General features: G+C 49.9%; 1 protein-coding gene and 1 long non-coding RNA gene across 3 annotated transcripts in view; one reads left to right on the top strand and one right to left on the bottom strand.

Moving 5' to 3' along the window:
* LOC147571143 (liprin-alpha-1-like) overlaps positions 1–15,222 on the bottom strand; it is a 28,313-nt gene extending 13,091 nt beyond the window's left edge. The window contains exons 1-8 of one of the 2 annotated variants that reach the window (XM_086696606.1): positions 15,008–15,222; positions 10,474–10,575; positions 10,091–10,201; positions 9,311–9,448; positions 7,643–7,789; positions 6,003–6,137; positions 4,344–4,427; positions 2,243–2,374 (exon numbers count right to left, since the gene is read on the bottom strand). In XM_086696606.1, the coding sequence (XP_086552732.1) occupies positions 2,243–2,374; positions 4,344–4,427; positions 6,003–6,137; positions 7,643–7,789; positions 9,311–9,448; positions 10,091–10,201; positions 10,474–10,575; positions 15,008–15,175 (1,017 nt within the window). In that variant the 5' untranslated portion in view covers positions 15,176–15,222. The remainder of the gene's footprint in view (positions 1–2,242; positions 2,375–4,343; positions 4,428–6,002; positions 6,138–7,642; positions 7,790–9,310; positions 9,449–10,090; positions 10,202–10,473; positions 10,576–15,007) is intronic. The other variant, XM_086696607.1, reaches the window with a different exon arrangement.
* The window catches only part of LOC147571139 (uncharacterized), a 67,602-nt gene continuing 54,386 nt past the window's right edge, over positions 10,175–23,390 (top strand). The window contains exon 1 of the long non-coding RNA XR_015247667.1: positions 10,175–10,310. This is a non-coding gene — a long non-coding RNA (uncharacterized LOC147571139). The remainder of the gene's footprint in view (positions 10,311–23,390) is intronic.

The following is a 23,390-nucleotide window of genomic DNA, read 5'->3' as shown; positions in this document are numbered from 1 at the left end:
TGAAATGCTGACCATCATAACCACGCTGGGTAAATTCAGCAGTTACAAACCCCAAGACCATTCTCTCCAAGAGTCCTCCAGTAAACACCCGGATCACCAAGTGAACGTCCTAAACCCTACTGAACAGTTAGGTCTCAGGCATAGCAAGGTTACAGAGGAGAAACACCGAGCCACTAGGACTTCTTCCTAATTATGTAGAGAGGAGCAGGACTTTCTGGGCGGTGGGGGAATAGCCCTTCTGTGTAATAGGCACGTGCTCCGTCGTGGACCCTCTGCAGCCCAGCCTCACGTCTGCACACGCAGCACCAGGGAGTAAAACCGACGAGGAGCTTTGGTCACACAACTACCCCCTAGGCAGTGCCGTCCCAGGCCGCAGACACCACCGCACGTGGCTAACTGAGCGCCCAAAATGGGGCTGGTCCCGACCACAGGGGATGGAACTGTGAGACGCCCCGTGGGTTGCAAGGACTGAATGTGGAAAAACATTGTAGAGTAGCTCCTTCATGTCTACACTATTTACATGATACAATAACATGTTGCCTGCATCGGGCTGCGTGAAAACTAACATCACCCGTCTGTTTGACCATTTCAAATGCAGCCTCGAGAACCCTTGGGATGACACCCATGTCACCTGTTACCTTCCTGCTGGGCAACGCTGCACTCCACGAAAGGTTTACGCGAACATTTTAGCTTTCGAGCGAACCCCCGAAGGGACTCAGAAATCTGAACCCCGTAGGCTGCTCGGCTCCAACTCCGCCACATGCGTGCCATTCAGACTTGCGAGCGTGGGGCCGCTCGAAAGCACAGTGGTGGCTCGCCTTGGAGGAAGTGTGAGCCCCAGAGGTCACCTGCTCCTTTCCAGTCTCAACCGATCACTGAATGAGTGAGAGACGGAAATACCTTCTCACGTTGCATTTCTTGTAACTGTTTTTTCAGATTGCCAACTTCTCCTAACAGAGACTTCTGAGAAAGATACCGACAGTCCTTTAGTGTTGATTCTTTCAAACGTTCCACATGCTAGACCATGCCTACGTTTCTCTTTACAATAACGCAGCACCACAGACAAGGCATGGAGCCGATGGCCATACCAACGAACCGCGTCACATGACCACAGAGTGAAATGCTGTCTGTGAAACTGCAGTAACAGCCTTTACTCATCCTTTGTCCATGTACAATTTCTTCACGGATCACTGTCTGACTGTAAGTATGACAAGTTCCTACGTTTACTTGCAGCAGGTACACTGGTTTGTACTAGCTTTTAGGGTCTGTGATGCCTCAGTCACTTGGGAAACCTGACCTAAGTTTCGTACATATACTTCCAATCTCACATACAACCTTCTACCGAAAGGCTGGCCCCAGTGATCAAGGTAGAACCTCACGTGGGGTATAATAACGCACCTCATAATGGGTTTTACCCAAAACAAGTGTGTCGTGAAATTAGCATTGCTCACTGGTGTCTCCAAGTGACAATCTTAGGGAAGATTCTGGGCTCATCTACAGGGACACAGGTGTAATCAGAACCGGTAGTATCGGGTCCGCATCCAACTGTCCCCACCAGAGCTTCTCTCACAGAGATCCTATGATACTGCTTCCCTCCCGTTACACCTCAAGTGTGTCCGTTATGATGGTGTAAGAGTCCAGGCTTAGACTCTTTCCAACCCAGATGAAAAGAGGGAAGGCAGGAGATGGAACAGGAGATACTCTGTTTTCAGCTGGTTAAATGCTTGACAGAACTGCGCACTCCTACCGGTCCGTCTGGACAAAAGAGGTAGAAATTAGCTCCCCAGACAAGAACCAGGCTGAAGGTTCCAGCACAGGGGTGGCAAACGAGGGCCTGCCGACCACATCCAGCCACCGCCGGGTCCTATCAACAAAGGGGTATCGGCACACGGCCCCTCCCCTTAGTTATATACTGCCTATGGCTGTTTCTGTGCCCATCTTTGATTAGCATGAAGCTAGCTTACTCCTTACGTCTCAGTTAGTCTCAGTTACGTCTCAGTTAGTAAAGGCCCAGACCATACTCCTCTTCTAGACAGTGAGACGCACCTTCCCGCACGCATACGTCGGGCGGGGACACGACACTGGGAACTTAACGTAGGCCTGCAGTTTTTCCGCGTGAAAGAATCATTTCTACTTTCTACAGTGGCTGTTAGCCTCTGCTCCACGCTGCTCCTCAGGATCACAACGTGAGCGTCTCCTCTGTGAGGACGGGGGCACTCAGCCGCTGTCTCTCATAGCCTACCTTATCTTCTGCAGCAGCCATTCTTTCCTTTAGATGACGCTGAAGACGCTCGTCAGATTCGGAAAGGAGCTTGTCAATAGTGCTGGACAGATGTTGATTAGTCTCTTCCTTCAGTTTTTCTCTCTGCCTTACCTGAAAGAGAAGACGCAGGCTTCAAGCCAAAGTGCGAACACCGGCTCAGGCGTGCGAATGACCAGCGGTGTGACCCACACGCACGCCATCCTCGGCTGCCCCTTCCCACGGCACTCTTTGGCGTGCTTGTGCGTCACTGCCAGCACCGACCTAGCGGGGCACACAAACGCAGGAACCTGCTTCCCAGGGGTCATCACTTAGCAGGTCCCTTTGTTTCTGGGAAACAAAACACGCATGGGCCCTCACGAATGTCCTCATTGTTAGCTCTCAGATGGGCTCAGGAGGCAGATGTACATGCAGGAAAGAGCATATTCTCAAGGGGATCAGCTGATCTACACACGGGAGGAGGCATATTCCGGGGCGGAAACCCAAGCTCAGATCTGGCCTCAGGGGGAAAGAAATGAATCCATTGACAAAACCCAAAGATAAAAAAAAAATCCCCTTTGGGAAAGATTCAGTGGTGAGAAAGACTTTGACCTGTTTTTCGTGAAATTCACACATCTCCTGAACGTTTTGTAATGGAAACTTGTATTTACCTCAAGTAATTTCCGAACGGAACCGCCAAGTTCACGGGTCTGTGTTTTATAGAACTCTCATCAATCGTATGGTTTAAAAACTTGTTCCTACCGCATATCCTGAATTAACCCAAAACAGAAGCGGCGAGGACAGGCCGGCAGGATTCAGGGGCTCCTGCCGGGCGGAGGGCCGTGGGGTACGGAGTACACATGTGCCCTGCAGTCGGGGGGCCCAGGGAGGAGGAAGAGCCCACAGGACACACCCGCAGGCTAGGCAATGGACAGTCCCTCCAGGCTCGGGCTTCCTCACCTCCAAGCCACACCTGCTGGCACCTCTTTCCTTGGGAGCAGGCAACAGAAAGCACGACCACCACACCTCACACGCAGCAACGGCCGTCACTCGGAAAAGACCCTGGCCACCCCACAAGAAGGGATCAGCACCCAAGTATTTTTCAAGCAAAGCAGCTTAAAAGTGTCCTTGGAATTGTCTCAGTTATAATAGAATCCTTATCTCAACACCTGTCCCTCCAAACTACCATACAGTCCTAAAGGCAATGAAGTGCTTCTCTAAGTAGGTGAGGTGGAATTCTCGGCCCAAGAGGCTAGCGTCTGGTTGTGCTCGCTTGTGTGCATGTGTCATGGCGGGCTGGGGTCGGCCAACGCGAGCCGTCACGCTGGCATCAGAAGCTTCACTCCGCGGAAACTCATGTTTTATTCTCTGACCCTGAGGGCCAAGCACACGAGTGTCTGGTGTAAGTTAAGGGTGAGTGTTTTGAGTTTTCTGGTGAAAACAAAACCCGATGGCCTTGGATGGACGTCCCAAGTTGGGGAGGCGGCTGCCTGCTCTGTCTCCTGGGTGTTTCATGTTGACGTCCGACCAGCTCCCACAGGGAAAAATCTCAGGGGATTCAAGGGACACGGGCCTCCCTTTCGTCAAGGCTCGATGACGCTATTCCTCTTCTTAGGAACATCTACCCCGACCTGTGCCTTTACATCTCAAGTAGAAATTCAGGATGTGGGGACCAAGGTCAGGCCCGTGACCTGATTTCAGGACCTCGGTGTCATGTCCTAAGGAAGGAGACCCCTCCTCTAGGCTGCCCTACCCCAGGCCAGTACCTCCGCTTTGGCCAAGGGACACCCACGAGGTCCCGCGTCAACCGTGAGTAGCTGCTAACGAGCTGGTGGGCACAGTGGGCTGTGCGGGTGCCTCCACCCCTAGGCGGCACTGCCTACGGGGCCCCAGCGTCCAGAGAACATTGTCCACAGGCTAGCAGTGTTCACTAGCATCCAACTCGCACAAGAGTGCACTGTACCCCTGATGGGATCGAGAAGGGGCCTGGCGTCCACGTGGGGAGAAGTGGGAAACAAGGGACCACTCCCTACCCCCACACCCCCAGCCTGCGCCTCATCCTCAACCACCGCCAGGTGCGCGGCTGCTCCGCCCGGACACGTACCCGCTGCAGTTCTTGGTTCTTTTCCTCCAGCTGGGCCTCCATCTGGCGCAGCCTTTCCTCGATGTTGCCACCCCTCTGCTCGGCCTGCGGGCGACAGCAGGGTCAGAAGAGCTGGCTGCCCCACCACACACGCTGTGCCTACGCACGACATGCTGTGAGCGGCCTTCTGCCTGCTCACAGTCCCTACAGGCCTCATGCGTGCCAGTGGGAAGCAGTGGGCTTCCATGCTGGTGACCGGGGGTAGGCAATGGTCTCGTCCCCACCCCGGGTCCCGGATCCTTGGACGGTGCCTCGTCCCCCGGGAGACACCCCTGGCCACTCAGCACGGACAGGAGGAAGCAGCAAGCGGAAAGAGCAAACAGGCGTGCTGCCTTCCTAAGCTGGGAAGTTACTTCCAACAATTTAGCTTCCTCAGCAGCACACTGTCCAAAGACAAAGGGTCGGGCTACACGGCTGACCAGGGACAGGAGAGAGGACAGGTGAGAAAAGAAATGGAGACTTGACATGCAGATCACAAAGGAGGAGAGGCTCTGTTGGAGCCTGGGCCTGTGGGCGCCCAATGCCGCCTGCCCGACTTGATGGCAGCCTTGAGGGTCATTATCCCGTGACGAAACCACCCCCCTTCCCACTGGGACCCTCACTGCACTGGAACCGGTGACACAGAAGCACCGACAGGCTCCCTGCTACAGGTTCCCTCAGCCCAGGTTCCGGAAGGATGGACTGGCTGCCCAGTCATGGGCTCCCTCGTCCTGTGTGCATCACTCGATCCCAGCACCGCCCACATCATGTCTGGAAACTACCTCTTCAACTGCTGCCTTCCTCTGTGGGTGGTGAGGGCTGTGAGAACTGGGAGGGCAGGGACTGTGTCTGGCACGTTCCTCGACTCTATTTGTGGAACCTCCGAGTGAATTCCTTAAAGATTTATTTCTTACAGGGGTGTCTGGGTGGCTCAGTCAGTCGGGTTCTGACTCTTGGCTTCAGCTCAGGTCATGAACTCAAGGTTTGGGGCTTCGAGCCTTGTGTCAGGCTCTGTGCTGATAGCATGGAGCCTACTTGGCATTCTATCTCCTTCTTTCTGCCCCTCTCCTGCTCATGTATGTGCCCAGGCTCGCTCTCTCTCTCTCTCTCTCTGTCTCAAAATAAATGAACATTTAAGAATTTTTTAAATAAAAAAACGATTGTGTTTGAAAGAGGATAGGATTTTCTCATTTCTCGGAAAAATTCTATGCTTTTTTTGTTTTTGTTTTTTTTTTTTCCTTCGGTAAGCTCTACACCCAATGGGGAGCTCAGACTCATGACCCTGAGATCAAGAGTCCCAAGCTCCACTGACTGAGCCGGCCAGGCACCCCTGTCCTTCTCTTGCCCAAGGCTACTATCTTGAGCTTTGAGTCGCTGACTTAACTCTGAAAAGCAGTGAGTCTTAGATGCAGCCAACGGCAAACTGCACACGTCGGACAAAACCGGAGGGAACAAAACTGGGGATGATGCCTGCCGTTTGAAAAGCATTCCAATGTCAGACAAAGAAGCACCGAAAACAGATCTCAGCTGGTTCGCGGACTTTGGCACGCCGACGTTACCGGTGAGAAATGAGATACAAGAACGGACCGCCATGAAGTTGACATTCCCACCATGGGACCCAGAAGGAAACGGGGGCCCCACCTTGCAGAGGGTGGCCACCCTCTGGGCCGGCTCGGCTTCCACCTCGGGCAGCGACTTGGCCTTCCTCGGGGTCTGCTGCAGCTTCCGCTCCGCCACCTCCAGGCGCTCTTGCAACTGGCGGTTTTGATCCGCAGTCTAGGAAATGAAGGCAAAGCATCAAAGTGTAGCAAGTCTTCTCTCCGTTTCCATTTTTAATAAAGTGAAACAAAATCTAAATGCAGAGATCTACTGTTAGTTCTGACTGAAGCCAACAGTTTGGTAGGTGCTTCAGAGTAAACCTTTCCTTTCTGCGAGGAGTCACCCACTGCCTTGGTCCTCCGTTCGCTACGCAAAACATGTCTTGCCAAACTCTTTGCTCTTCTTCACTATCTTCAAAGAAGTCTTTCCAAAGACAAAGTTCCCACACATTAAAGAAAACCCATCTTCTGGAGGAGCTTGCTCGCTCTTCCTGACCAGTTAAGGAGAGAAGGGTTCGGTCCTAACCCTTCGTAAACATATTTATACTGGGGTCCGAGGGCTCGCTACATAGGACATTCTGAGGTGGGCACATCAGCCAGCACAGAGCTTCTGAGAGCATGCCTGATGCCAGTTGAGTTCTTTTTGGAAGTGTACCATTATTCAACAAAAACACTCTCCCTCTTGACCAAAAACGTGGAAAACTTCAACGTGGAAAACTTAGACACGAGATTTTTTGTTAAAGGACTTTTAGGGAAGCCGAGGTGGCTCAGTCAGTTAAGCGTCCACCTTCGGCTCAGGTCATGATCTCATAGCTCATGGGGTCAACCCTGCCTCGTGCTCTCTGCTGACAGCTCAGAGCCTGGAGCCTGCTTTGGATTCTGTGTCTCCCTCTCTCCCTCTCTTGCCCTCCACTGCTCATGCTCGCTCTCTCTCTCTCTCTCTCTCTCTCTCTCACTCTGGCTCCCTTTCTCAAAAATAAATAAGCATTAAAAATATATAAAGTCATTTTAAAAATCATGTATAAGGTGAGGTTTTTGCAAGGTTAACGTGTGTTCCCATAGACTCCTTCCATCTTCTGTGTGCATATAGCTCTGTGTGTATATACAGACCACGTATCATGCTTGAAAACCCTCCAAACAGCATTCCTCCATGTCATTTTAATGGCTTCCTAGTATTTCACTTTGATTATCATTTTGGGTCGACTGACGCATTTGACAAACACACCAGACAAAGCTCACTCTGTTTCCAAGAAGCTGGATGTGGTTTTCCTGTTCAATGCCGGATGACCTGAGACAACCAAGGAAGAGACGTGCTGCTTCCCAAAACACAGGGTCTCACATCCTCACGCCAGACTGTGCTTCTGCACCTGCCATTCCCCCCGATCTCAGGTACTACCCAAAATGGCCAGCTGCCTACACATTCCCGGCCACTCCCTGCTCCTTTGGAAACAGTGCTGACAGGCAACAGAGTAACGTGCATGTAAGACAAGACAAAGAAGGAATCAAGGAGGGGAGCCCCATAACATGCTTCCATAAAATTCGAAAGAATTAAACCCTGGACGTTGAAGTAACCCCGCTGGTCAACACAAGTTTCTAAGATCCTAAAACCTTGCCATTGACACTTGGTCCTTAACTTGACTTGTAATTAATAAAAGTGGAATGAAGTCCAACGAAACCAACGACCTGTCGATGCAGAGAGTCCTTCTTTGCCATCTCGTTTTCAAGTTTCTCCTTGAGGTCGTGCAGAGAGGTGGCTTTGTGCTGTGCCCTGAGGCAGCGCTTCTCAAGGGTAGTGATCCTGTCTTGCATGTCTTCCTTCTGGGCCATGGCCTACAGCAGGTATTTCAGAGGGAAAACAGGGAACGAATTAGCGTACGACACATTAACACACTCCAGACACAAAACCCGGGCGAAATCCTCATTTTCCAAACAAACAGAAAAGTAGCATCCTCGGGGCACCTGGGTGGCTCAGCCGGTGTCGCTCTGTGAGTTGGCGCCCCGCGTCAGGCTCTGTGCCGACAGTGCGGAGGCTGCTCGGGATTCTGACCAGTTACCCAGGCTTATTCTTTCCCATGTGTTCAAAGACAAACGGATAAGAAAGTCTCCCGGAAGTCACAACCTCGGTTGCCTCCGGACACCGTTGAGCTTTCCACAGAACAGCGACTTGCCTCTGGAGGCACACACCATGAGACAACCATCCTTTTTCCCGGGGAAAAGGCGGATGAAATCTCATCCAATTACCACAAAGTTGAAGCAGCAGTGGTAACAAATGGAAGCCAAACTCCACCTTTCATATAACTGGAAGTCATCTTCTATAGCCTAACCCTGTAACAACATTGTATCCCATGGTATCTGACACTGCAAATGGAACCAGAACGTCCTGCCCTGCGTTTCTTGTCCAACACCCGAAAGATTCCTCTTCCAGCCCTCCGTGTTTCCTAAGCAATTTATGTCAGCAGTCTCAAGAGTGAAAGTGATGAGTCCTAAGAAAGGATTTTCTAAATTCTCTGCACATTGAACTCTGCTGAGGGGTCTCTCCCCACCTCTGCCAAACAACAACTTCACTGAACAGGTTCTATAATTTCTGCAAATACTTTTGTTTTAAATTCCGACACGATCTCACCCACACTAAGGTACTAAACAGACTGCTCGTGCACTTACACCCTCGAGGGTCTGACAGGGTCTTCCCGAGGTGGCACTGCTGGGCTGGGGGTGGGGTGTGCGGGGACTGTCCGCAAAGGGCAGCTCACAGTGACAGGAGGAGGCACAGAGAAACCATCCTACCCTTACTAGTCCTCTGTGACAATGATCAGATTCCCATCGACGACCACACGTGCAGAAGCGGCCGCACTCCTCCATGACCTTACACCAGGACCAGCGGGCTACCCCTCGCTCACTCTGACCGTCACGACCAGGAGCACGGAACCCCTGGGAGGAGGGCAGGGCGGCAGAGGCGGCCGTGACGGCCCCTGGCAGAGCCGCCCCCGCAAGGTCGTGCCCCCGGAAACGCCCTGGCAGCACCACGCTGGTTCCTACGTGCCGAGTGTGTTCCCAAAATGGACCGAGAGCACGGCATGGGCCAAGCTCAGGTGGCCCACACGCCACACCCGAGGCCACTCCGCCGCCTGCCCGCCAGGCCTCGGCAGGGGAGAGCCCAGGGAGGACAGATTCCACCACGCAGATGGGGAGGCAGCCCGCCCAGGCCCCGGAGTCACGTCCCGTTCTGCTGCTACTTCTACCAAACTCCAAACGTTCAAAACCCGTGGGAGACGAAGGACACACTGGGCAAGGCCGAACCAAACACCCCACGTTTGGCTCGACGACGGCGTGGCCATTTCAACTGACACTCACTTCACGGACATCTCTTTGTAATATGGTGTTCATTGCTTCAGAAAGGATGAGGTCTTTCCTGGAGATGTCTAGGTCCTCTTCCAGCTTGGCCACGAGAGTGCACAGGGTAGCCAGGAGCTCTTTCATCTGGCTCTGCACCTTTGAAACTCAGAAAGGGAAGCAACATGTGAGGGCCCCCACTGCTAGTCTTCATACGTTGTTTTAAAAACAATGGATAAAAAGGAAACCCCCTCCAATCAAATCCTGGCGTGATGTCTGGAGCTGAACTCTGCGAGTGGCCCCTAATTCTTCTTCTACGAAACTACACCCCTCCAGTGCCACACGTAACTGCTCTCTCACCTGGAAACAAAGGGATTGAGTTGGTACACAGAGGTGTTTCATTAGTCCTTACTATACAGTTACCCTAAGATCCCCTTCGCCTCAAATGACATGACAGAATGCTGGTAAGGTTTTTCACGGATGCTCCTGTTCACAGACTTGCTTGTTAACCGCTTTCAATTTTACATTGGAGACAAATCTTCCCCCAAATAAATTACATTATGCAATTTGTACTAGCCAATCGATACACACAACATTTCCACCAACTACTGCTTTTTAACCATACAGACCTGTCTTCTTACAAGAATTCAAGAAGATGAAAAGGAAACCCCAGTCACACAAACACACAAAGTGTGCCTAGAACACACAGCATGTGCACAAATTGAGAACCGCCGTGGCTAGGCACACCGTTTCAGCCTCGGTTTTGTCCTTCTCCAATATGCAGTTGAGGACCTTGAGCACCTCCGCCTCACTGGACACGCCGGCCGGAGTCTTCGCCTGTCGCCGTATGACTGTTTTTTGAAGAGCTCTCTCGTGCCTGGAGACGAGGAACTCCAAATGTTCCAGCAGCAGCTGGCGGGAGAGGCAAAAGGAAAACCGTGTTTCAAGAACACCTTCAATTCCGGGCCTCAAGTTCACCAAATGCAAAACCAAGTCTGAATCCCTTCAATTCAGTTCCCAGGTAGGGAGCCGTCCCCGCCAATGTGTTAAAAGAGCCTTACTCCTCCTCACGGATCAAACAAGGTTTGAGAACAATAGGTCCCAGCCAACTCCACGGGGACATTGCGGACAAGGGGAGTGAATGGTGTCCCGTGTTTGAAGACACTGGCAGTGCGCCTACTGACCCTGGTGTTGTTTCTCTCCGCCTTCAGGTTGGCGATCTCCTCCTCTCTCTGCACGAGCTGCTCCCTGCAGGTGTGGAGCTCTGCAGCGAGAGCTGCACACTCCTGGGGTCGGAGAGGGGACAAAAGTGGAGAGACACAGGGGGTCTTTACCAGAGCACACCAGGCCTCCGTGGCCCTCCAGAGGCCCAGCACCCACCGCCCTCAAGTAGCATCACACACACCAGTCCCCTCCTCACCACCCACAGGAGTCCCGGGGATTTTCGGAGGGACCGACACTCAAGGGGACGGACATTTTCAGGTGCCTGGCAGGTCTAGGACTCAGGAACTCTGCTGACTCGGGAGCAAGCGGCCGAGAAGCCTCCTGCCCATCCGCAGCCTCTGGCCTCGTCTGCCAAGCAGGCTTGTGGAGCGGCAGTGGGGAAAGGCTGACGGTACTCAAAAGCTGCTGTCTTAGCCTGAACCCCTGGCTCAATCAGACTCAACCACACCCAATGGACTTTTCAAAAATGATGGTAGGACTCTTGACGAAAGGGCGAGTTTACGACTTCTTTCCTTAGTCAAGCAGGAAATATTATGGAGGAAGGGTTTCTGAGGAGAGTGATGCCAGGGCCCACCACCCCGCGTGGGGCTTCTCTCACGCCAATACTGAGCGCCCGCCCAGGACATGGCGTACAGGTGGGCTCCAAGGAGGTGGACGCACACTCTCCAGTCAGTCGAGCGCAGAGCCCGGTGCAGGGCTCAATCCCTGAACCATGACATCATGACCTGAGCTGAAACCAAGAGTCAGACGCTTAATGCCCTGAGACACCCAGGCGCCCCAGAGCTTTTGTCTCTGTAGGACAAACGAGGGGATAAACGTTCACTTAACAACTGACATTCCAAATAAGGAGAGTTGTTGATTTCAGCAATTCTGGAAAATCCAAGTACAAACTGGTGACACACTTCAATTTCTTTCATAAAGTAGCCCTTTCCAAATCAACGGGAATGTTACCACAGAACTGACCACGTTCCTTGCAATCTGACTTGACAAGGTGAACCCACAGAAGCCTATCTGATCCTTGATGTAGGACTGTGCAGGCCCGTTTCTATGTGGGGATTTTTGTTCCAATAAATGCACTGGAAACTCTTCTGGAGATGTGTGACATTTGGAAAGACTGGCAGATGAGCTGAGCAGCTACGAAGTATCAAACCTAGTAAGTAAAAGGGAGGCCACGAGTGCATGAAATATACGCAGATACTAGGCTATTAGAGCATTTCCTCCCCGAAAACATACACAAACCTACTCTGACAAGATAAAACGTATCATTTTGCACACAGAAACTGACCGTACCTACATGGTGCCATTTGCAGTCAAGAGAAAGGCAAACAAATGTGGAGACGCAGGATTAAGTCCTAACCGCATAACACGAGCTGTAGCAGACGCTGTCCTCTGGGGGAAGTGTGCACCACCTCCTGTTGCTCTTGAGGTCCCCTCAGGTGTTGCACGAATCCACGAATCTGCTACTCAGCTCTTGGTAAGCACTTCCTTTCTCCAGTACATCAAGCACCACAGGAGAAGTGATTTCTCAGGGTTCCTGCGTCATTTTCACCGCGTTAAGGGCAATACCATGAACCTTAATTACAGCCTGGGACCCGTTCGAAGTGTGCCCAGGGATGCCGGACGTGCTCCCGCGATGCAGAGAAGACTCATGGTGTGACAAGAAAAGGCTGAATGGCCTGACATGTACTGAGGTCCACAGCTGCAGCTGCCAGCCGGCCAGCGTGAGGACCACGGAGGCACAAAGAAAGGGAAAGTCTCGAAGCTCTCTCCCTGCGGCGACCCCAGCACATGCAAAAACCTGGTGCTACTGGTGAGACATCTTTGTGTCTGGTGCGGAAGATGTGGCATCTCTGTGGATGTAGGACTGCTGTGAGACGGGCACACCTGCCGACGCAACTCAAACTGCAAGACAAGTGAAGACCTGACATCACGACGTAAGGCAGAAGGAAGGGAAGGATCGAAAACTGGCACATTTCAATGCAGGCACAGGATAGCTTGGTGATTTTAGAAAGGGGTTTGGCTTTGAAAATGGTCCAGACGCTAGGAGAAGCAGCTTCCACCACGAAGAAGAAGGACACAGTTTCCCAGACGCCCCAGAGAAGATTGCAGAGAAGCAGGAACTACCATCCACCGCATGTCAACCACTCCAACGCAAAAAGTGAAAACCCAAGAAAATCAGTTGAGGAGACCATGGCTGCCTGCACGGGTTTTTCATGCAGCAGGAGGTGCCCTGTCGGGGGGAAAATGCCACAAACGACATTTATTCACGAGAAAGACAAGTGAGCACCAAGATGTTGGGTAGGAAGGGGTGAAGCAGCTACCGAATGAGCGGCTACAGGTGGGGGTGTGAGCAGGGCGGCTGGCCCTGTGTAGGAAGCTCACCCCAGGGTCCTGAAGGCAACAAGTGCCAGTGGCCAGTGGTCTGGCTGCACAACCAGAGCCCTTGCCCTGGGGCAGTTCCATCCCGGCTCTGTCCCTCAACTCAGGAAGTACACTGAAAGCAAGGGACTGTCCTCCAAAGTTCTTCTGACATTGGACAATGTCCTGGCCACCCAGAACCCCACGGGTCACCACCAAACGTGTCTTGGCGGCTCACTCGCTCCGGAGCGCAGCGGGTCTAAGTGAGCCTGCGGACCAGGGGCCACGAGGACCTGTGAGGTTCATGACACAGGCACGTTACAAGAAGGACAGTCAATGCTACCAAAGAGAACCGCCACAGAGGGAACATTATGAAAGTCAGGAAGATGCCAAGGGACGTTACAAAAAACTCTGGGGAAACCGTCAAGCCCAACACAATCAAGAAATCCCTGCTAGAGATGACTGTCCATACGACGTGCGTGATTTCCAGGACCTATGACACAGCCAATCAGGAAACTCATGAATGACACTGTGCATATGGCAAAAAGAAAAAGAAAAAGAAAAAGAAAAAGAAAAAGAAAAAGAAAAAGAGTTGGGGGATGCAGGGATTCAAAATGCGTATCCTACAGAAGGTCACGAGCACAGAGAAAAGCCCAGAGGAGGTCACAGAAGAAGACAGCACAGAGAGGAGATCTGGTGAAGCAGACGGAGGGCGAGGAAGGCGGGACGGAAGTGTCATCGCTGGAAAGCACGCTGCCACCAGGAGTGATCCGGCAGAGTCTCGGCTCCTTTCCCACATGGACCCTTCCATGACAAGGGCGCTGGGACTAAAGCCAGCCAGCCGTCTATGGAAACACTGGCCAGGAACAGAAAGGCCCTTCTGGAAAGCTGCACAGACAGTGCCCGCCTCCACCCCCATACCGCCAGGCCCCAAGGCCCAAGACAGCCCCATCTAGCGGGTCCCCCCCACCCCATGCATGTCTGCATATCAGCACATTTGTGAGGACCCACCCCCACTTTCCAGACAGCAAATCCTCACCAAGGTGCTCAGTGAACCACTTCGCCTGCCATGCACACGTCTGTGCGTGAAAATCGAGGGAGCATGCAGCCAGGCCACCCGGGACGCATGTGTGTCACCACCACCTAAGCGTTCATCAGGAGGAACGTCGTGTGCGAGACTTGTGTGCACTTGGACAGCCTATCCTCACACGGGCATAAGGGCAGTAAGATCTGACATAAAGACAGGCAAGCTCCACGCCACAGGACCCACGGCCCAGCAGGGAGAGGGAAGAGCAGGAGAGAGGCAAAGCCATCTCCCTGGCTTCTGACCACCGGACCAGGGAGCAAGCTGCTCTGTTCCCAGGAGGAGGCACAGGTGGGGGGGGCAGGGTGGTGGCCCGTGTGGAACTCAAAGAGCCCACAGTCCGCCCAGATGGAGCTTCACTACGAGGTGCTTGGAAAGGCGTCCGGGAGACAGAGTGGCGTGCATGAAGGAGAACACAGGGCAGCCGGACCTCCCAAGGAAAACCGCCTCCCCGAGTCTGACCCACGCCGACCCATGGCACAAAACGGCCATCCTGCAGCCGCACTGTGCACACGTTCCCCCTATTCCACCGAACCACACACTCCCATGCCCTTCTATTGCTCTCCGTAAAACCGCATACGTCTCTGGGCGAGGTAACTGCAGCACATAGGGTTCAGCACCTAATACCGTGCCTGCCATGCACTCCAGAACAGGTGAATACTTTAGTGTACGCCCTGTACCCACACACGTAAAATTACACACGCTGCTTTTAAACATTACGCAGTTCTGTAAAGGATATAAAGACGCACACTGTCCTGTGCTTTATGTGATGGGTGATGTGAGGGGCTTGTACCTGTTGCCTAAAACACGAATCTTAGAGCTCAACCCACACATTAGAAGGAGCCACTCTACCCAATGACGTCTACACTGCATCCATTCTTGTCTCCTCCCCCAACCCACTATCCACACAGAACCAGCACCAGCTTTCAAAACATTCAAATCCATCATGCCAGTCCTTCCCCCTGAGGACACAACGACCCCAGGCCCTTATCGGAAAACCCAACTCCTTACGGGGTAGGTTCCGTCCCAACGCCAGCTGCCTGGTGCCTCACCTGGCTCCGCTTCCGCTTCCATCGCTCACAACAAAGCCAAGCTCCTCCTTGACCCCGGCCTTTGGCCTCGGAGTCAGACTGCTGGGAGAGTGCTCGGTCAGCCTCAGCTCCCGAGCGACCTCTCCGGAAAAGGCCTTTCCGGAACCACAGTGCGCAAGTCAGCGACATTTGCTCCTAACCCCTTCACTCGCCCAGATACACTCTTCTCAGATGTGCCTCCACCACCCTCTCCGAGGAGCACAGCAGCCAGAGCCTGGCGACCACAATGGTGCAGAGTCACAAAAGGGCTCAACAAGGGTGGGTGGTTGTGTCTCTGCAGATGATTCGGGTGCACCAACACAGAAGCCCTTTTTGTGGGGGCTACACCGTACACATACAGACATCATAAGGACTCTAAACCCGTATCTTTCTATAATAACACTGAATGTAAATGGACCAAATGCGCCAACCAAAAGACACAGGGTATCAGAATGGATAGAAAAAACAAGACCCATCTATTTGCTGTCTACAAGAGACTCATTTTAGCCCTGAGGACACCTGTAGATGGAGAGTGAGGGGATGGAGAACTAGTTATCATGCTACTGGAAGCCAAAAGAAAGCTGGAGTAGCCATACTTGTATCAGACAAACTAGACTTTCAATCAAAGGCTGTAACAAGAGCTGAAGAAGGGCATTTGAGAATAATTACAGGGCCTATCCATCAGGAAGAGCTAACAATTATAAATGTCTATGCGCCGAATACAGGAGCCCCCAAATATAGAAAACAATTCCTCATAAACACGAGCAGCCTTATTGATAAGAACGTGGTCATTGCAGGGGACTTTAACACTCCACTGACAGAAATGGATAGATCATCTAGACACACGGTCAATAAAGAAACAAGGGCCCTGAAGGATACATTGGATCAGACGGACTTGACACATATATTTAGAACTCTGCATCCCAAAGCAACAGAATATACTTTCTTCTGGAGTGCACATGGAACTTTCTCCAAGATACGTCATATACTGGGTCACAAAGCAGCCCTTCATAAGTATACAAGAATTGAAATTATACCATGCATACTTTCAGACCACAAGGCTGTGAAGCTTGAAATGAACCACAGGAAAAAGTCTGGAACACCTCCCAAAGCATGGAGGTTCAAGAACACCCTACTAACGAATGAGTGGGTCAACCAGGCAATTAGAGAAGAAATTGAAAGATACATGGAAACAAACGAAAATGAAAATACAACAATCCAAACGCTTTGGGATGCAGCGAAGGCAGTCCTGAGAGGAAAATACATTGCACTCCAGGCCTATCTCCAGAAACAAGAGAAATCCCAAATACAAAATCTAACAGCACACCTAAAGGAAATAGAAGCAGAACAGCAAAGGCAGCCTAAACCCAGCAGAAGAGGAGAAATAAGAAAGAGCAGAGCAGAAATAAACAATATAGAATCTAAAAAAAACCGGAGAGCAGATCAACGAAACCAAGAGTTGGTTTTTTGAAAAGAAAAACAAAATTGACAAACCTCTAGCCAGGCTTCTCAAAAAGAAAAGGGAGATGACCCAAATAGATAAAATCATGAATGAAAATGGAATTATTACAACCAACCCCTCAGAGATACAAACAATTCTCAGGGAATACTATGAAAGATTATATGCCAACAAATTGGACAACCTGGAAGAAATGGACAAATTCCTAAACACGCACACTCTTCCAAAACTCAATCAGGAGGAAAGAGAAAGCTTGAACAGACCCATCACCAGCGAAGAAATTGAATCGGTTATCAAAAATCTCCCAACAAATAAGAGTCCAGGACCAGATGGCTTCCCAGGGGAGTTCTACCAGACGTTTAAAGCAGAGATAATACCTATCCTTCTCAAGCTATTCCAAGAAATAGAAAGGGAAGGAAAACTTCCAGACTCATTCTATGAAGCCAGTATCACTTTGATGCCTAAACCAGACAGAGACCCACTAAACAAAGAGAACTACAGGCCAATATCCCTGATGAATATAGATGCAAAAATTCTCAATAAGATACTAGCAAATCGAATTCAACAGCATATAAAAAGAATTACCCACCATGAGCACGTGGGATTCATTCCTGGGATGCAGGGCTGGTTCAACGTTCGCAAATCAATCAACGTGATACATCACAGTAAGAAAAGAAAAGATAAGAACCACGTGAGCCTGTCAAGCGATGCAGAAAAGGCCTTTGACAAAATTCAGCACCCTTTCTTAATAAAAACCCTTGAGAAAGTCGGGATAGAAGGAACATACTTAAAGATCGTAAAAGCTATGTCTGAAAAGCCCACAGCTAACATCATCCTCAATGGGGAAAAACTGAGAGCTTTTTCCCTGAGATCAGGAACGCGACGGGGATGCCCACTCTCACCGCTGTTGTTTAACATAGTGTTGGAAGTTCTAGCATCAGCAATCAGACAACAAAAGGAAATCAAAGGCACCCAAATTGGCAAAGATGAAATCAAGCTTTCCCTTTTTGCAGATGACATGATCCTATACATGGAAAATCTGACAGACTCCCCCAAAAGTCTGCTAGGCCTGATACATGAATTCAGCAAAGTTGCAGGACACAAAATCAATGTACAGAAATCAGTTGCATTCTTATACACTAACAATGAAGCAACAGAAAGACAAAGAAACTGATCCCATTTACAACTGCACCAAGAAGCATAAAATACCTAGGAATAACTCTAACCAAAGATGTAAAAGATCTGTATGCTGAAAACTATAGAAAGCTTATGAAGGTAATTGAAGAAGATATGAAGAAATGGAAAGACATTCCGTGCTCACGGATTGGAAGAATAAATATTGTCAAAATGTCAATACTACCCAAAGCTATCTACACATTCAAGGCAATCCCAATCAAAACTGCACCAGCATTCTTCTCGAAACTAGAACAAGCAATCCTAAAATTCATATGGAACCACAAAAGGCCCCGAATGGCCAAAGTAATTTTGAAGAAGAAGACCAAAGCAGGAGGCATCACAATCCCAGACTTTAGCCTCAACTGCAAAGCTGTCATCATGAAGACAGCATGGTATTGGCACAAACACAGACACATAGACCGATGGAATAGAATAGAAACCCCAGAACTAGACCCACAAACGTATGGCCAACTCATCTCTGACAAAGCAGGAAAGAACATCCAATGGAAAAAAGACAGTCTCTGTAACAAATGGTGCTGGGAGAACTGGACAGCAACATGCAGAAGGTTGAAACTAGACCACTTTCTCACACCATTCACAAAAATAAACTCAACATGGATAAAGGACCTGAATGTGAGACAGGAAACCATCAAAACCCTAGAGAGGAAAGCAGGAAAAGACCTCTCTGACCTCAGCCGTAGCTATCTCTTACTCGACACATCCCCAAAGGCAAGGGAATTAAAAGCAAAAATGAATTACTGGGACCTTATGAAGATAAAAAGCTTCTGCACAGCAAAGGAAACAACCAACAACACTAAAAGGCAAACAACGGAATGGGAAAAGATATTTGCAAATGACATATCGGACAAAGGGCTAGTATCCAAAATCTATAAAGCGCTCACCAAACTCCACACCCAAAAAACAAATAACCCAGTGAACAAATGGGCAGAAAACATGAATAGACACTTCTCTGAAGAAGACATCCGGATGGCCAACAGGCACATGTAAAGGTGCTCAACGTCGCTCCTCATCAGGGAAATACAAATCAAAACCACACTCAGATATCACCTCACGCCAGTCAGAGTGGCCAAAATGAACAAATCGAGAGACTATAGATGCTGGAGAGGATGTGGAGAAACGGGAACTCTCTTGCACTGTTGGTGGGAATGCAAATTGGTGCAGCCACTCTGGAAAACAGTGTGGAGGTTCCTCAGAAAATTAAAAATACACCTACCCTATGACCCAGCAATAGCACTGCTAGGAATTTACCCTAGGGGTACAGGAGTACTGATGCATAGGGGCACTTGTACCCCAATGTTTATAGCAGCACTCTCAACAATAGCCAAATGATGGAAAGAGCCTACATGCCCATCAACTGATGAATGGATAAAGAAATTGTGGTTTATACACACAATGGAGTACTACGTGGCAATGAGAAAGAATGAAATATGGCCCTTTGGAGCACCACGGATGGAACTGGAGAGTGTTATGCTAAGTGAAATAAGCCATACAGAGAAAGACAGATACCATATGGTTTCACTCTTAGGTGGATCCTGAGAAACTTAACAGAAACCCATGGGGGAGGGGAAGAAAAAAGAAAAAAGGAGGTTAGAGTGGGAGAGAGCCAAAGCAGAAGAGACTCTTAAAAACTGAGAACAAACGGGATTGATGAGGGGTGGGAGGGAGGGGAGGGTGGGTGATGGGTATTGAGGAGGGCACCTTTTGGGATGAGCACTGGGTATTGTATGGAAACCAATTTGACAATAAATTTCATATATTGAAAAAAAAAATAATAAACATAAAAAAATTCAACAACCTCATGCCAGTCCTTCCCCCTGAGGACACAACGACCCCAGGCCCTTATCGGAAAACCCAACTCCTTACGGGGTAGGTTCCGTCCCAACGCCAGCTGCCTGGTGCCTCACCTGGCTCCGCTTCCGCTTCCATCGCTCACAACAAAGCCAAGCTCCTCCTTGACCCCGGCCTTTGGCCTCGGAGTCAGACTGCTGGGAGAGTGCTCGGTCAGCCTCAGCTCCCGAGCGACCTCTCCGGAAAAGGCCTTTCCGGAACCACAGTGCGCAAGTCAGCGACATTTGCTCCTAACCCCTTCACTCGCCCAGATACACTCTTCTCAGATGTGCCTCCACCACCCTCTCCGAGGAGCACAGCAGCCAGAGCCTGGCGACCACAATGGTGCAGAGTCACAAAAGGGCTCAACAAGGGTGGGTGGTTGTGTCTCTGCAGATGATTCGGGTGCACCAACACAGAAGCCCTTTTTGTGGGGGCTACCCTGTACGCTTGAGGGGCATCCCCCCCCCCAGCCTGCTTCAGATTCTGGGTCTCCCTCTGTCTGCGCCTCCCCTGGCCACACACTCTGTCTCTCTAAATAGTAAATAAACATTACGAAAATTAGAATACAAACAACACTGATCAAACACTCCCAGAATAAGCGTCACTTAAGCGATCCACTTCATCTAGTTGCCCTGCCATAGCCAGCCCGTCATCACAAAGCCTGCCCTGGGCAGGCACCTGACAGGGGAGGAGGGCGGCCGTGGCAGTGGGGGATAGGGAGCTGGGAGGCTGACACCATCACCACCCCATGGACGCTGGCTGAGTGTGGGCAAACTGGATGGTCATTTTAGAAGAACGACGGGTACTAGGCAAGGACTACTGGGTTTCGTTTTCTCCTGTAACAAATGCTGAGGACCAAAATGTTTGCTATGACTTCTCAGTCTTCCCTGGCTTGCTCTTATACATGTGAGTAGCCTGTTAATCAACACATCATGAACTAGGAAAGATGAGTTCAATTTGAAGCATCTCTGAAGGCATCAAGGAGACCCCGAGGCAGTCCCAACTGGGAGGACCGAGACCCCAACAAAAGGGAAGCCCGCTGAGCCAACTCTAATGTTCAGAGTCCTCTCTCTCCCTCAAGACATGTGAGGATTCTGAATTTCCTCAGGGATTGGAGGCAAGATACCAACGAGCTGCAAAGGAAACCTAACAGAAAGGCAAGCAGAAAGTGGCAGCTAACCGAGCTCTGGACAGCACAGGGAGGCACAGAAAAGGAGCCCGGCACTCGGCAAGCACTGCCTGAGAAGCTGACCCTTCCATCATCTCATTGTGCTGTGGAGAAAATAACGGGGCTTTGGGAGCTAGCATCAAGGACGGGTCCTCGGAAATACTCCAGGCCTCCAAATGGAGACCCTGGAGGTCTACACGGGGGTGGGGGACAGCGTGAGCCCAGCTCACACGGCACCTTACAAAGACTGAGCCCCAGTCTCAACTCACTCACGCCTGAGTGGGTCCAAGAACCGCCGCACTCGGGGTGTGTGGGATGAAATGCTGAAGGAATACAAGCACACGAAGAGCCTCTATGCTTCTCCATACAGTCCAGCACAACAATAAAAACAAAGAAGAAATGAAAAGACAAGATAAGACAAGACAACAAAAAGACAGAAAAGAAAAGAAAAGAAAAAAGAAGAAAAAAGAAAAGAATAGAAAAGAAAAAAGAAAAAAAGGAAAAGGAAACGAAAGGAAAGGCAAGGAAACGAAAGGAAAGGAAAGGAAAGGAAAGGAAAGGAAAGGAAAGGAAAGGAAAGGAAAGGAAGGGAAAGGAAGGCAAAGCAAGGCAAGGAAATGAAAGGAATGCCTGGGTGGCTCAGTCGGGGAAGCATCCCACTTTGGTTCATGTCATGAACTGACGCGTTATGGTGTGAGTCTCGCGTCGGGCTCTGTGGTGACAGTGCAGAGCCTGGAGCCTGCTTTGGATTCTGTGTCTCCCACTTTGCCTCCCCCTCCCCTGTTCAAGTTTTGTCTCTACCTCTCTCTCTCTCTCAAAAGTAAATAATATTAAAACAAAATTCTTTTCATAAGAAAAGGAAAGAAACAAACAAGCAAACAAAAAAAGAGAGGCACCTGGATAGCTCAGTCTACTCGTTTAAGTGACCAACACTTGGTTTCGGCTCACGTTTGTGAGTTTGAGCCCTGTGTTGGGCTCTCTACTGAACAGAAAAGAGCCTCTCCTCAACAGTGTCTCTCTCTCCCCCGTCCTCTACCCCTACCCCTGCTCTCACTTTCTTTCTCCCTCAAAATAAATAGATAAACATAAAAAAAAAAACAAACAAACAGGTCATATCGACCCAAAGAAGAAAGAAGAGAAACAGACCAAGAGGAGACACATACATAGACTGGAGTTATTGGATGCAAAAGTCAACTGTCCAAAAACCATTCTTGACAAATGGGAAATTTTCAGAGACTCAAAACAGATTCTCCAACTGCAAATTACCAGAGCTAAAATTAAGATCTCCAGGTGCCTGAGTGGCTCAGTTGGTTAAGCATCTGACTTCAGCTCAGGTCATGATCTCGTGATTCGGGAGTTTGAGCCCCGCGTTGGGCTCTGTGCTGACAGTGCAGAGCCTGGAGCCTGCTTCGGCATCTGTGTCTCCCTCTCTCTCTGTTCTTCCCTTGCTCCCAGTCTGTCTAGCTCTCTAACACAATTAAAAGACTAAAAAATCTTGTTAATGGCATGAAGAACTCAGTCGGTGGGTTTCACATCAGACTAGACACAGGTGAATAGACTCAGTGAACTGAAAGATAGTTAGGTAAAAATATATCTAGACCATACACAGAGAAAACGTCCAGAAAATACAGAAGCCCAAAAGACACAGAAGATATGGTACAAAGGTCCAATAAGAACCCACAAAGTAGAGGAAACACAGAATGGGTAGTACCACCTCGCTACAAAGATAAGAATCAAAACTGATAAAAGAACCATGAGAGTGACTCCACAAAGAACACCCAAGGCAAAAAGATGTTAACAGTCATGAGAGGACAAAGATACCGCCTTCCATGGGACAACGACAACAACACTACCAGCTGACTCTTCAAGAACAGCAAATGAAGCCAGATGATGGATTGGCATGTATGAAAGGTGAACTAAAATAGCCACCAACCTGGAAGTCTTTACCTAACAGAAACATTCTTCACAGTGAAGGCAAAGTAAAGATGTTTTTTAGGCAAAACAGAAGCAAAAACAAAAACGGAACAACAAAAACAACACACACACACACACACACACACACACACACACACACACACCATGACTACACATCAACTACAGACACAAACTAAAAGCAATATTAAAGCAGCTCGTTGCAAAAAAGAAATGTAGTCTCTGACAGAAATATGAAAAAACAAGGCTTGCAGAACAAAGGGTAACTATGAGAACAAACCTTAACAAGCATTAAGTGCACGAAACAATGACATCAACGCCAAAATCCATCTAAGACTAAAAAATATTAGCCAACAAAAGGTGAAGGGGAGTTCAGTGTGGTTCAAGTGTCCAAGAAAAGAGCAGGGGCGCCTGGGTAGCTCAGTCAGTTGAGTGTCCGACATTGCTCAGGTCACGATGTCACCTTTTGTGAGTTGGAGCCCCGCATCAGAGTCTGTGCGGATGGCTGAGAGCCTGGAGCCTGCATCAGATTCTGTGTCTCCCTTTCTGCTCTGCCCCTCACCCGATTGTATTATGTCTCTCTCAAAACACAAATAAATCTTAAAACAAAGAAAAACTAAGAGGAGAGAGCAGTGTCAGGGAAGCAGTACAAGTCCTGAATCAGGCAGGGGTCAGTTTAAAATGCACCTGCCTCTAGAAATAGATATATTCCAATTACCTAACAGATCAGTGTACAATTAAAAACTCCCTCCTACTTCTAAAGGAAGGCTAGAGACCAA

This window comes from Puma concolor, unplaced genomic scaffold (assembly GCF_028749965.1).
Source record: "Puma concolor isolate L17-30 unplaced genomic scaffold, mPumCon1.1.hap2 unalloc_scaffold_54, whole genome shotgun sequence".
Taxonomy (NCBI): domain Eukaryota; kingdom Metazoa; phylum Chordata; class Mammalia; order Carnivora; family Felidae; genus Puma; species Puma concolor.
This window is presented reverse-complemented; position numbering and strand designations above follow the sequence as displayed.